Source organism: Athene cunicularia, assembly GCF_003259725.1.
Source record: "Athene cunicularia isolate RWA chromosome 3 unlocalized genomic scaffold, athCun1 chr3_part1, whole genome shotgun sequence".
NCBI lineage: Eukaryota > Metazoa > Chordata > Aves > Strigiformes > Strigidae > Athene > Athene cunicularia.
Genome location: NW_020799097.1, coordinates 125,330,712 through 125,344,696, shown reverse-complemented (window position 1 = coordinate 125,344,696; position 13,985 = coordinate 125,330,712). Strand labels below are relative to the sequence as shown.

Genomic DNA, 13,985 nt, shown 5'->3' with positions numbered 1-13,985 from the left:
CCCCCCCCCCCCCCCCCAATGAGCGAGCCTAGAGAGTGACGGAGAGTGCACCCATTAACTCCCACTACTGCTGCTTGCTTCAAGATCTCCCAGACACTGGCATTTTGCAAAAAAGACCCCAACAAACCCACTCTGAACTAATTCTGAGGATTCTTTATTGCTTTCACAATCTTTTCAGTAGTTTCCCAAGAGCTTGTGAAGGAAACATGGGATCTGTTGATTAAACACCATCTTTTTCAGGAATCAAGTAAATGCATGCTTGAAGACAAAGTCATGTTCACTGTCTGTTTCCATCTGAATGTTCCTAGTTGAACACTGGTCAGAAGAATTGTGGGAAAGCAAACAATGTTCTGAATGGTAGGGATGGGAGCAGCAATATGAATGGCATGAGAGGGAGCTACTGGTGCTCTCTGAAATAGAAGCCCAGACAACCTGTCCAGTTGGGCTGGGCTTTTCCAGTTGCATCTCTGAGCAGAAGAGACGGACTGAAGTTTTTACCATGCCATCCGTCTGACATTTATCCAGGGAGATCTTGTCATTCCCTGAGCTGCTTTGACCTCACTCCACTCCAACTTTGTGTCAGGAACTACATCTTCAGGCTCGGGATCCTCACGGACAGTCCCCTCTGGGAGTGCCACAACGATGGGCAGAGGGCCCTGCTCCTCCCGAAACTCCACTACGTAGAGACTCTTCTGGTTTGCTAGCTGTTGGTGAGTTTCCTGGGAGTAAGAGAGAAAAGACAATCCAAGCAATGGTGCCTGATGTTGGTTTACTTCAGGTCAAACTCTACATGGTATATGCGGTAGGAAAAAAATAAAGGTAATTTACGACTAAACAGTTTAAATGCTGTGTAAATTAAATGATTCATCAGGCTCATCGTCATGGGTTTCAAATGAGCTAATTGCATAAGCAGCAGGAATCCAGATAGCTAGACTGCAGATACACTAGCATTACAAGGCATCCTAGAGGAACTTGCTTCTGGAAAGGATCTGGCCAGAAAGGCACATCCTGCTAACAAGCAGGCATGCTGGCATGCTAGTAATGTGTAGTAACATTTTTAGGTCTTGATATGGATATAAATTTGGCTTTAACAACAGTAAAGTGCTTATTACTGCCCTGACAGATAATATTAGCTAATATAATTAGGTGAATTTACATTATTTTTAACTATACCTCTTCCTTGCATACAAGTTGTTTTGTTAACACTCATTTTACAGAATAAATGTCTACTGAGGATAGGAAATCTTTCCCATTCAGGGCAGTCAATAAAATATATCAAGCGTGCATATCTCAAAACAATAATTCATACAGCAGACTCTTCTTCATTCTGTGGAAGACTTCTCAGAGACAATGCATTGAAAATATATTACAGACTTCCTCAAGTCTGATTAACCTCAGATACTGATAAGCATCTATAAGTATCTCATTAGGCAAAGATGATCATAACCCCTTCCCCCCCGAGGCTAAACTGAAAAAGTTGGCTAGGACAGGGTGACAGATTTGACAACTACAGCTTTGCAGGGCTGTATTGGGAATGTAAGCAGCTAAATCCTGGCAGCTACAAGCCTCTAAAACCAAATGAGATAACCAGGAATTTCCAAAGGACTGACTCATCCTAAGGCTGGGGTTCAAAGGAATTCAGATGAAATGCTGCACATCGGATCTTTCCATCAGCTACAGGCAGCTCGCTCAGACAGAAACAACTCCATTGTGAGCACTTTGAGTCGGAGGAAATGACACCACTGCCCTGAATTATTTCAGAGATCTTAATTGTACTAGTGATAGAAGCAGCTGTGACATTCAGTCCTTAGGCAACAAAAACTTAAGAATGCTGACAAACAAGCAGCAGCAACCAAAGCTGGGCCACAACTTCCTCTGCCCATGATTTTTCAAATGCCACCAAAAATACTACAAATGAAAGCCCAGAAATTCAGATGTCCCCTGGAGGCACCTGGCTGTGGAACAGGCAGTTACATACAACTGTTTCTGACTGGACAACTTCAAACAACAGATGAGGAATTAATCACAGGCTGATTTTGTTTGTTTTTTGGAAAATGTTTTCATTTTAAGCCTAGAATATAAACTGTTTGACCAAAACCTGTTACAGTATAATCCTGTTCTGTCCCCTGACCTGATGTATAGAAGCACTGAGAGTGCACTCTACCTGTTGTGTCAAGCCTTTAAAGAGAGCTCTGGTAATGTTAATCAAGTTTTTGGATCCAGAAACCTTGGCACACATGTCTCTAATGTCAATTAATTTGCAGATGGTGATGATAGCTCGGTGGCAATGAAGACTATAACCTGGTGAAAAAAAAAAAAAATAGCATTATGTGATTATTTGTAAGCATACAACTTAGCTAAGTCAGAATAGAGACCTAAGACCTCTTCTTAGCATGTTAGAACACACTGTATCTTAAAAATAGCAAAAAGACCATTCTTCCCAGTCTTTGCAGCCATGCTAACATAAAGATCATTGGGGGTTTTTATACTAAATACACCTTACTTAACATATTGCAAATCCAAATGAAACTGTCACCACCTATAAACAAAACATAAAACCATAAAAAATGCAACCTGTTTAATACCACAGGTTTGGGTACTAAGAAGTACCACTGGCAGCTTTAGAAGAATCTTTAGAAGAATCTTCCACAAACATACCCCACCACCCAGGGAACATTCAAACAAAAGGCAATTTCTTTCAACAACAAAAAAACCACTCTAGTATCCACCCCCCCCAATAAAAAAAAAAAAAAAAAAAAAAGCATCAGAGAAGCAAGGCAACAAGCTTACTTAAAAGAGTATTAATAAGAAGCCATTACAAGGGGACACTCTAGATTTAACCGGATCGTGACTGCTTCTTCTAAAAAGCAATACCTACATAGCTTCAAAACCACTTCCTTTGCAATTTCAGGTGACCAACTGTGAACAACAGCTTCAGTAACTCCTAATGATGGTAAACCTGACTTTAAACTCCTGGTTCACATACATGATGGAGGGATTTAAACTGTTCCCCTATCGTGAAGTTACTGCTCATAACAACTGGTATGCTCAAGTACTGCTATCCTTTGAGCTTCTCTCCAGAAAGAAGTTATGCTTTTCCCCTTCAGCTCACAAAAGCGAGCAGAATACTGTGCACTATCAAGAGATTATCAAGGTACTGTGCAGAAACATCAGTTCCCTTCTCCCAGCCCAGCAAGTGGCATGAATGACACTTTGTTATTACATCAGTGGTACAGTGTCAAGGACTGGGAATGGAAATAAAGAAGGTAACAGACTTCTTGGAGATAAAACTACATTGGGAAGGCAGCAAAATATTTCTAGAAAAAATAATTATTTTAATCAAACTTAAAGAACAAATGAATGTTGTGACACTCATTTGTTTTCAACTTACTGTTCAAAGCAGTAATATCGAAAAAAGTTTGTGGGTGTCCTTGGAAATTACAGGCCAAATTGAAAAATCTTGTAACAACTTGAAATTTGTAGGTGAGTGGGGAGGAGGGACAAGCACATTTCAAAATCCACAAACACAACAGAGGTTTTCATGTCATCTGCACCCATCTCCATCATAGTGTTGTATGAGTTCCAGTGCATAACTGTCGTACATTAGCATTAATTGCAAGTGGTTTCTGAGACTTGACAGGCATTAATGAGGGTTACTTTCTGAGGAGTCTGATTTTGCTCTCTCATTCCCCAGACATTTGTTTCATGTGGCCTAGCTGTATTAATATTTAAAAATTGGCCTGTGATAGTTCTCACGTGTCTTATTTAAAAAGCTGAAAATCCAGGTTATTGATTAGTCCACTCTGCAGGACAGTCTTGCTGCTGAGCAAATGAGGGGGGGAAAAAAATAAATCTCTTCCAGTGCTGCATGTTTTATTGTGCCGGTATGTCCTTTTTTTTTTTTTAACCTACACTTGGAAAATAAACTTTCACCATCCAAAGCCATTTGTTCTGCCATTTGAGAAAACACTGTTTTCTGTGCTACAAAACAAATTCAAGTTTTTGACACAATTACATGTGAATGACCTCTGAAAGGCTATTTGTCAAAGTATCATTCTTGGTGACTTAAAACATTTCTGGCATTCTTATTGTTGCCTTTCTCCCATCTTATCTCAATCAGGTTTCTGCATATTGGTAATACATGAAACTCAGAAGCCAGCAAACTAAGTCCATCAGTTACCGAACAAAATTTATTCCTAACACAAAAGTAAAGGATTCTAACTGCAAACTCCAGCTGTGGAGAGAAAGTTTGGCTCAGACACTTTTAACTTGTCTGTGGCAATCCTGCTGTTCTACTGAGGCTTAATTCAGTGAGGCCTATAGAAGAGAACAGTGTCATTTAAACGTAACAATTTTTTTCACACTCAAAAATAGATACAAAGGTAACAAAAAAAAAAGTATTTAAAATATATGCTTCCTATAAACTAACACAATGTTATGTGCAATTTACATTAGATTTTCTGGGTAGCCTCTAATAAGAGTGTTTAAACAGAACATTCATTTTAAGTCCTCACTAAGGGGCTACTCCAAGTTAAGTTCACATTCACAATACAATACTTTTTAAACTCGGATTTTCACTTGTCTAATATGTAATCCTGACTACACAACTGGGTTTTTCTCCACTTCACAGGGATTAGGATTAAATTCAAGAAAGGAACATTTAAGTGTAACAGTGACTTTTCCCTTTTCTACTGAAACATTAGGCTTTGTTGTGATCATTTGTTGAGATATCCGAGTCCTACATACAGAAATTGCCAGCTGTAATTACGCAAACTGCGAAGCTTCAGCATACATAACTACAGCTGTAATGCCCACAGCACTTTTATACTTTAAGTGGAGACAGTCTACATATGCCATGGTCTAAGGTGAAATCTATGAATAATTTTAATTTCTTGTATTAATTACAGCTGCAGGGTTTCAGTGCTGGGCTTCACAGTCACATAAGTGTATTCGACAAACTGTTCTGCATTTCCCCTTATTAATTCACATTAGGAACTAATTTACACTACTCAGAGATGTATCAGTGTGGCTAGCAGAGTAGTCCCGTGACTACTGTAATTGTAAAGTCAAGTCAGAGGTGAAAATCGATTAAGAGCTGTCCATACTCCAAAAGGTAGCATATTCTGCAGCACAGATAAGCAATATCCCCAGCAGTTTCCATCCAGCTGGCATGTGCTAGAAACAGGAGCTACCTGGAATGGTGGCAGACATGAAGTCCAGAGCCTGCCTCCAGTTAAATCTTGTTCTGCAGTATGTCCACAAGTCATTTAATTGTACTAAAATTACAGCCAGCTCCTGCTTGTGCTATGAAACCTTCTCATAAAACACAAAAGCCTATCAGGGACTAAGGTAAACTCAGCAAGAGCTTTATCTATACCATCCCTAAAAATCTCAATTTTGCATAGATATATGTTACAGCTTGTTTTCAGAGCATGAACACACAACAAAGTCTCTCTCACTCACACACACATACAATTTATCTACAAAGTTTTATGTACTGATCTATCATTACACTTCTTAGTAAGGCCCACGATGCCTGCTGTCCAGAGCACACTGGACATAAGCACAATTTTTTCTTAGACAACATCAAACCCGTTTCAGGAAATGTACAATCTAGTTCCATCAGTTATAAAACAGGGAAAATATTCATTAAGTGGAAAAGTGTTTCCTGGTTTTTGGAGGATACTTGCATATATGTGAAGGTGCTGTGTAACTGAAAAGGCTGGCAAGATACTCAGACCAGGCAAAACACCGGCCAAAACTGGCAACAACAAGCTACCCAGCTAAGGTGCTAATGTGACAGAAGTGGACTCATATTCTGACATGGTTCAACATGGTACTCTCACAAATAAACTAAGGACATAAGAACCAGGCAAAATCATCACTGAAGTAAGTATCTCCATGACCAGCAGTTTGCTGTCAGGCCAAGAGCATTTTCCAGATAGGATCCTGATGTGTATTTGTTATGGCTTTAATATCTGCAGGTATCGTCACTGATGACTTGAATAGGAGAACAGAGACTGAAAAAAATGGATTGAGGATATTATCTTGGGAAAAGCTGTACTGGAGGTCAGAAGAAGTCAATGTAGGTCTGACAAACTGGAGAAACAGTTTGAAACCAAAACACTGAAATTCAACGAAGACAGATGCAGAGTGCTTTGCTGAAAAATCAAAAGCACAGGTACAAAATAGAGGAGCCTGACTAAACAGCAGCAGAAAAAGGATCTAGGGATTAAAATGGACACCACCACCCCCACCCCAAGATCAACAGAATTATTCTGCTGCAGCACATTTGAAGCCTAGAACAAAATGCATACTACCTAAGTTTTTCCAAGGATTATAAATCAATGGTGTTCATGTGTTAATTGTTGTTCAGCGGTGCTAACAGCTTTAAGAGGCCTAGACTCAACCCGCAGCGTGGATGCACGCACAGTCCAGTAGAATGGCAAGTGTAACCTCTGGGGAGGGTGAAGAATGGAAGCTAGCACCAAGAGAAGGGCTCCAGCTCCACATAAAAGCTTGCCACTATGAAATAGATCCACTGCCCTCAAGGAGGAGGAGAAGCCAGATGTACCTCCAAGCAAAGCATCTGGGCCAACTGACCGTGACAATGCAAGACCACTGGGAAGAAGCAGTGACTGGTAGTAATGGGCAACTCCCCGCTCCAGGGAAGAGGCACTCATCTACTGACCTGACCTGTCATCTAGAGAGGTTTGCTGCTTGCCAGGGGCCTGGATCCCAGATGTTGTGGAGAGACTGCTGAAGCTTGTCTGAGCCTCTATCAACCCTTGCTGTTCTTCCATGAGGGCACCAATGATACTGCCAGGAACAAATCAGACTATCAAAAGCAGCTACAGAGCTCTGGGGGTGACAGTTAGGCACATGGGCCCAAGAGGTGTTCTCAAGTAGCAAGAAAGGGGAAGGGCACTGATAATGCAGGTCAACAGCTGGTTGCAGAGGTGGTGGCATTGGCAACAGGGTTTTGGTTTCTATGACAATGGGACCTTGTTTGAGGATCAGCGTGTGCTTGGGAGAAATGGGATCCACCTTGCTACGTGAAGCAAAGGTATCCTTGCTGGTAGAATGGCTAACCTGGTGAGGACTGCTTTAAACTAGGAACAACAGGGGAGTAAGTTATCAGCAGAGACAGACAGACAGACAGACAGACAGACAGACAGACAGACAGACAGACAGACACTGACCCTTCCTGCAAGTGGTCCCAGCTTTTACCCCTGAGTGGGACACCTGACCTTTGCTTACTTAATGCAGGACACCTGGGGCTCCTTTACCTACTGGCTCTCCCTGCCAGGCCGGCTGCACCCTGGAGGGGAGATTAAAGGCAAACTCATCACCCTTTTGTGAAGGGCTGTGGGAATCACCCATATGTCAACCTTGATTTGGGGCTTGGGGTTGAAACCCCAGCATTTCAGGGGGTGACAGACAGGGTTGATGAACAAAGGGTCAAGTGATGTGAACAAAAGGGAAAGCAAAAATCATCAAAACAGGCCTTGAGTGGGGTGACCACCAGCATCTGCATGTAAGCAAGAAAGTTTCTGCAAGGCACTGTAATGGAAAAGTGCTTTCTGGGAAATCAGCATGCTAAGGTGCCTCTCTGAAGTGCCTGTACACTAATGCGTGCAGCATGGAGAATAAACATGAGGAAGGAAGAGATCTGTGTGCAGTTGCATGTCTGTCATCTTGCTGAAGTCATGCAGACGTGCTGAATGGCTAACATGAATGGAGTGCTACAGTGGAAGGATATAGGCTCTTTAGAAAAGACAGGTTGGGAAGACAAGGAGATGGAGATGCCCTTTATGTGAGAAAATAGCTGAAATACATGCAGATCTGCTCTGCTCTGGGGATGGATGATGAGCCAACCAAGAGCTTATAGGTAAGGATGAAAAAGCAGACCAATATGGGTGACACTGTAGGGCACATCTGTCTGCTAAAGGACATCTGATCAAGAACAACAAATGCATGAGGCTGCCTACAGACAGGTGGAAGGAGCCTCACGCTCACAGGCCCTGGTCTTCACAGGGGACTTCAACCACCCTAACAGATACTGGAGAAACAAAACAGAAGGGCATAAGCAACCCAGGAGATATCTGGAGTGTACTGGCAACAACTTCTTGGCTTAAGTGACAAAGAAGCCATCAAGGAAAGGTGCTCTGCTGGACCTCACAAACAAGGAAGGGCTTGTTAGGGATCTGAAGGTCAAAGGCAGCCTTAGCTGCAGTGACTATGAGATGATGGCATTCAGGATCATGTGAGAAGGGAGCAGGGCAAAAACCAAGACCACAATGCTGGACTTCATTATCTTCAAGGATCTGTTTGGAAGAAAGAATCTTCCAAGGAATAAAGTCCTTGAGGAAGAGGAGCCCAAGAAAGCTGGTCATACTAAAAGATCACCTACTCTAAGCTCAGGAGTGGTCCATTCCAATAAGCAGGAAGTCAAATAAAAATGCCAAGAGCTCTGTATGGATGAACAAGATGCTCCTGGCAAAACTCAAACATAAAAAGATGAAAGCAGTGACAGGTAACCTGAGAACAATACAGAGACACTGCCTGAGTATGCAAAAATGCAATAAGGAAAGCCAAAGCCCAACTGAATCTGGAAAGGGATGTCAAAGGCGACAAGAAAGGCTTCTCTAAGTATCTAAGTGGCAAAAGGCAGGCTAGTTAAAATATGGGCTCACTGCGGAATGGGGCAGGGGACATGGAAAAGGCTGAGGTACTGGAGGACCCAGGGAACCACAGGCTAGTCTTAGATCCCTGGGAAGCTGATATAACAACTAATTCTAGAAACCATTTCTAGGCACATGTTAAAAGAAGGTGATCAGGAGTAGTGAACATGGATGCACCAGGGCTAAGTTGTTCTTACCAACCTTATAATATTCTATGATGAAATACAGAGTGTGGGTATTACCTCTCTTGACTTCAGTAAGGCTTTTAACACGATCTCCTGTAAGATCCTCACAGAGAAGCTGATGAAGTATGGGCTGCATGAGTAGACTGAGATTTGGATAGAAAATTGGCTGAACAGCCAGGCCTAGAGAGTGGTAATCAGTGGCATGAACTCTAGAGACCAGTAAATAGTGGTGTACCCCAGGGGTCAGTACTGAGCCCATTTGTGTTCAAGATCTTCATCACTGATCTGTTTGATGGGGCAGAGCAGACCCTCAGCAAGTTTGCTGATGATACAAAAGTGGGAGGAGTGGCTGATACACCAGATGGTCGTGATGCCATCCAGAGGGATCCTGACAGGCTGGAGAAACGGGCTGACAGGAACCTCACAAGTTTCAACAAAGGCAAGTGCAAAGCCCTGCACCTGGGGAGGGACCATATGCACCAATACATCCTGGGGGCTGAACAGCTGGAATGCAGCTTGGTAGAAAAGAGCTTGGGGGATCCTGGTGACCACCAGGTTCACCATGAGCCAGCAACGTGCCCTTGCAGCAAAAACCCATCCTGAGCTGCATTAGGAGGACTGTTGCCAGTGGGTTGAGGGAGGTGATCCTTCCCCTCTACTCAGCACTGGTGAGACACACCTGGAGCACTGTGTTCAGTTCTGGGCTCCCCAGTACAAGAGAGACGTGGACATACTGGAGGGAGTCCAGCAAAGAGCTGTGAAGATGATTAAGGGACTAGAGGATTTCTCCTATCAGGAAAGGCTGAGAAAGATGGGACTGTTTAGCCTGGAGAGGAAAAGGCTCAGGAGGGATCTTATCAATATAAATGAATATCTGAAGGGAAGGTGCAAAGAAGACAGAGCCAGGCTCTTTTCAGTGGTGCCCAGTGACAGGACAAGAGGCAGTGAGCACAAACTGAAACACAGGAGGTACCATCTGAACATCAGGAAACACTTTTTCACAGTGAGCATGACTGAACAATGGCACAGGTTGCTCTTAAGAGGTTGTGGAGTCTCTGCCTTTGGAGATATTCAAGAGCTGTCTGGACATGGTCCTAGACAGCTTGATCTGTGTGATGCTGCTTGAACAGGAGGTTGGAAGGTTGGACAACCCCCAGGGGTCCCTTCCAACCTCAACCATTCTGAGATATGGAATTTTTATTGTGCAAGTCAAATGGAAAAGCCTCCCTGGGCATGGCAACAGTCATATGTCAGCTATAAAAGGATCTGTCCTGGGAAAAAGAGTGGAGAGGCAGTTTGTTTCTTGAATCTAATTAAAAAATGGAAATAAATGAGGACAAAAGTCTGGTGAGATAAAATTAATCATAAGGTGATGTTCATTGTTCTTGCTTCTGAGGTTCATGTCAGATGAGTTGGGAAGATATGTCTTATTCTATGTTCCACTACAAGAAAATAACATCTAATGTGAACTTTCCTTTACCATTTAACAGCAATAGCATCATTCGTTCGTATGTACATGCTCAAATGTGTAGTTCAGTTGTGCTACACTTGCTCCGTGCATGTTTTTAATTCATTATACTGAAGACTAAACTGAAGTTTCATTTAAGTGGTTATCTTAAAAATTATAGCCCAATTACCTGATTTACCACCTTGAAAGCTCCTTAAATGCAGAAAAACTGCAAAACCACAAACAATAAGACAGTCTGACTCTGTATCTGCTAATTTGTAAAAATTTTTCTAAGTCGATGTCACACTGATTAAAAAACCCCTTCACCTCAGAATCAAAATGTCATCTATTGTGTTGAAAGTTCATAGCAATTTTAGATTATTAATAATTATATTCTCATATTACTAATGTGACAGTGCAGAACAAGAATACCAGATACACAAAATCAAATAGTATGTCCAAAGCGTCAATGCTTCAACTTATTCAAAGGTTGTAGAAATTGATGAATTAAATAGTTGAGCATGACTGGAAAATTACCCAAGTTTCTGACCTATAATAAACTAATCAGTAAACGTCTTGCAGTTTAGATCTTATCATAATGAAACAGAAGTGATTTACAAAGAACTAGCTGTTGGAGAACGGCTTGCAGAGAGCAAGGCCATAGCTCCCTGCAGAAGCTGATTGCAGCCATCTGAGGTAAACAAAGGAAAAACCCAGGGTACAGTTATGCTAACAAAGGACTGTTATGTTAACAAAGAGAAAAACTGAAGGACACAATGGCCTTGAGTGTGATGGTAAACAACCTTGAGAAAGAAAGCAGGCCAGAAGAAGGAAGGTGTTGTGACATGCCTGAGATGCCACAAGGGGCTGGGATATTATAATGTAGCCTTTTACATGTATCCAATAGATTTGTGAGTAGTATGTATGATTATTGTGGAGTGCTTATATAAGGTGTGATTTCTTTCAATAAAGTGGAAGCTTGCTCTATCATTCACATTGAATCGGCTGCTTGCTTCCTCCGCCCGCCGCAACTAGCCACATAAATTAATTAGTTTCCTATTTGTATATTAAAATTAGAGGACCAATTAAGAGTGCACCAATGAGCAGCAAACTAAATCTGTTTTCTATAGAACAGCAGCTACCTTTATCTGTTTTGAAAGCAAAGTTAGACAAAACAAGCCAAATCAAACCTTTGTACATAAAGGTCTAACTAAAGATTCATGCAATGAAATGACGTCATGCCATCAATGCAGGTCTTCAAAACAGAAAGACCCAAGAAGGTAAAATGGATGACACTGAAAACTAATGCAATAGAAATAAGATAAGCTAACCTTTAGCTCCCCAAACTACTTCAAGTGTTAAAACTTTTTTATTGCAATCCTGAAGAACATGACAGCAGTTTACAAGGTTGTCCTGGATGCATCCCTGTTATTGTAAATGACTGGCAAAGCACATATCACAACAGCTCTGAAGGCGAGGAGAGTGATAGCAGAAAGTCAGCAACGTATCTTCAAAAGGTCAGTGTTCGTGTGTAAGCTATCAGAGACAGCACACACACAACTGAGGAACAATGCATGGTGCGCTGTGTATCTCTGGCTAAAGCCAGGAGGGGAACACAGTCATGACCCTCCATCAATTACCAGTCTGATGATAAAATCTGTGCTGTGTCTTGCTGGTCTAGAACTGTTGATGGTAGACATGCTGAGTTGCCATATTTCACAACTACTGACAGCAATTTAGTAGCACTGTGGACTTTTAATTGCAAGTACTTCCAGTGGACTGGTAGCTGTTATGTTGAAGGAGAGTGACAAGAACATACAGAGACACAAACATGACTGACAAATGATAAGGGAGGCATTGATGAGAATCAAACATGGTCAGCTACACTTATTGATGAGAGCATGTGAGACTGAGAATGTTCATTCTAGTGAGGTTATCTGATTGGGGTCCTTGTCAACTGGGAAACTGAGGGGAAAAAGAGGAAATCAAAAACAAAATATACAGAAATACAGACCTGAGAAAACAAAGGTAGAGAGAATGACAAGAAACAAACATTGCCACTAACTGATGGGCTATCAAGAAACTACAGGTATCACTTTCAGGAAGATCAACCTGGACTTTGCAACTGTTAAGACTGTAAACCAGGGGAGACCCAGACCAGGAGGGGTGTGAGAACTGACAGTGGTTGGAGCAGGACCACAGGTAACAGCCTGTCTGCCTGGTGGTGGCTGCTGGGGGGTGCCAAGCATCTCTACCTTCCCCAGTCCTGGTGTGTGTGTGAGGCATGCATTTGCACTAGCAAACTTTAAGCTGGACTAGCTTGTGAGTAGGGGGGCTCAGGTCTGGACTGGGGTATCAGGTGGGCAGGGGGTCAATGCCTGTATACCCAGGGAAATTTGTGAATGTGAGTGGATAAGGAACAAGTGTAGGAGTGCATGCATGTTGGCTAGTAAGCATCAAGCTAAACCAGCCAGCAAATAGAGGACCTGTGAAGCAGGTAAGAGAATTTAGGCAAGGGTGCTGGGTGCACAGAGAGGTCGTGCTGGTACTTGATGGATGCACAAATGTGTGCTTGTGAACCTGGAAACTGCTCTGTGTGCCTGCACTAGTGATCTATTTCTGCCAGCCAGAGAGGAGGAATGGACTTGACTGTGTTTATGCGAGTCCTGTACGTAGGTGCTGTTGAAGGCAGCACCTTGTCTGTGGCCAGCTGTGTCAGTATCTGTGTGTATCCGTGTGTCTGGGATTCACAGTCAGCTCTGCTGCTGGTTGAACCTGCAAACAGGAAAGTAACAGCCACATCCCTTGGCCTGGGCAGAGGCCCTGGGTACTGGGCAGGAGGGTCCTGAGCCGAAGTGGCTGGAGGAGGCAGTTGCACATCTAATATCACTTAACACTAGCTTTGTGGAAGAACAAGCCTGGGAACTGAGAGGTAACAGGCATGGACTCACTACTACTCCCATTCAACCTACAGGAGTCTACAAGTGCTATGAAAATGAAGAAGAAGTTGCAAAGGTGGAGAAAAAACCACTACCACTGTGTAACTATGAGATGGTCTTTGTGCTGGTACAGTGCAGGACAACAAGCCAGGGTAGATAATCCCTCTAGCTTCACCGCTGGAAGCTCTTGATTTTAGGGAAAATAAATCAGTAATGGTCTCAAAGTAGCCGGCTGGATGCTGTCCTGGCTCCAGCTCCTGACCACAGGTAGTCTAAGGCAGTTGAGGAAGGACATCAGCCCATGCTATCCCAGTATGGGCTTAGGAGGGACAGGCACACAGATCCAGCTTGCACTTGTGATTCCCACTTGAAGCAGTCCCACTACTGCATAGTAAACTACTTTTGAATCTTGTTTTGAAAACAATAAATAATAAAAAAAAATCATCACTGAAAAATAATGGAACGAGCCTATCAGTTCTCCAAATGTATGGGGCATATGGTGGGAATAAAAACCTGCAGGGTTCTTCTAAAGGCCTTTACCTCCAACGTCTATACTAATAGCCTTCTCCACATTTAGGTAATTTAGAGCCAATCAAACTACACTTAGGAAGCATGAAAGAAAACCAAGAATAGGGCTCCCACCAGTGTAAGAGAGACAAATCCCGATTTACAACAACAAAGCCACGTCATCAACAGTAGGTATTTCTAATGAAAAAGAACTGATCATCTT

The 13,985-nt window shown here is 42.5% G+C and overlaps 1 protein-coding gene across 1 annotated transcript in view; it reads right to left on the bottom strand.

Moving 5' to 3' along the window:
- Positions 1 to 138: 138 nt before the first annotated feature.
- Positions 139 to 13,985, bottom strand: part of LOC113478696 (28S ribosomal protein S5, mitochondrial-like) — a 53,368-nt gene continuing 39,521 nt past the window's right edge. Inside the window, exons 8-9 of the mRNA XM_026846105.1 lie at positions 2,165 to 2,301; positions 139 to 719 (exon numbers count right to left, since the gene is read on the bottom strand). Coding sequence (XP_026701906.1) covers positions 495 to 719; positions 2,165 to 2,301 — 362 coding nt within the window. The 3' untranslated portion in view covers positions 139 to 494. The remainder of the gene's footprint in view (positions 720 to 2,164; positions 2,302 to 13,985) is intronic.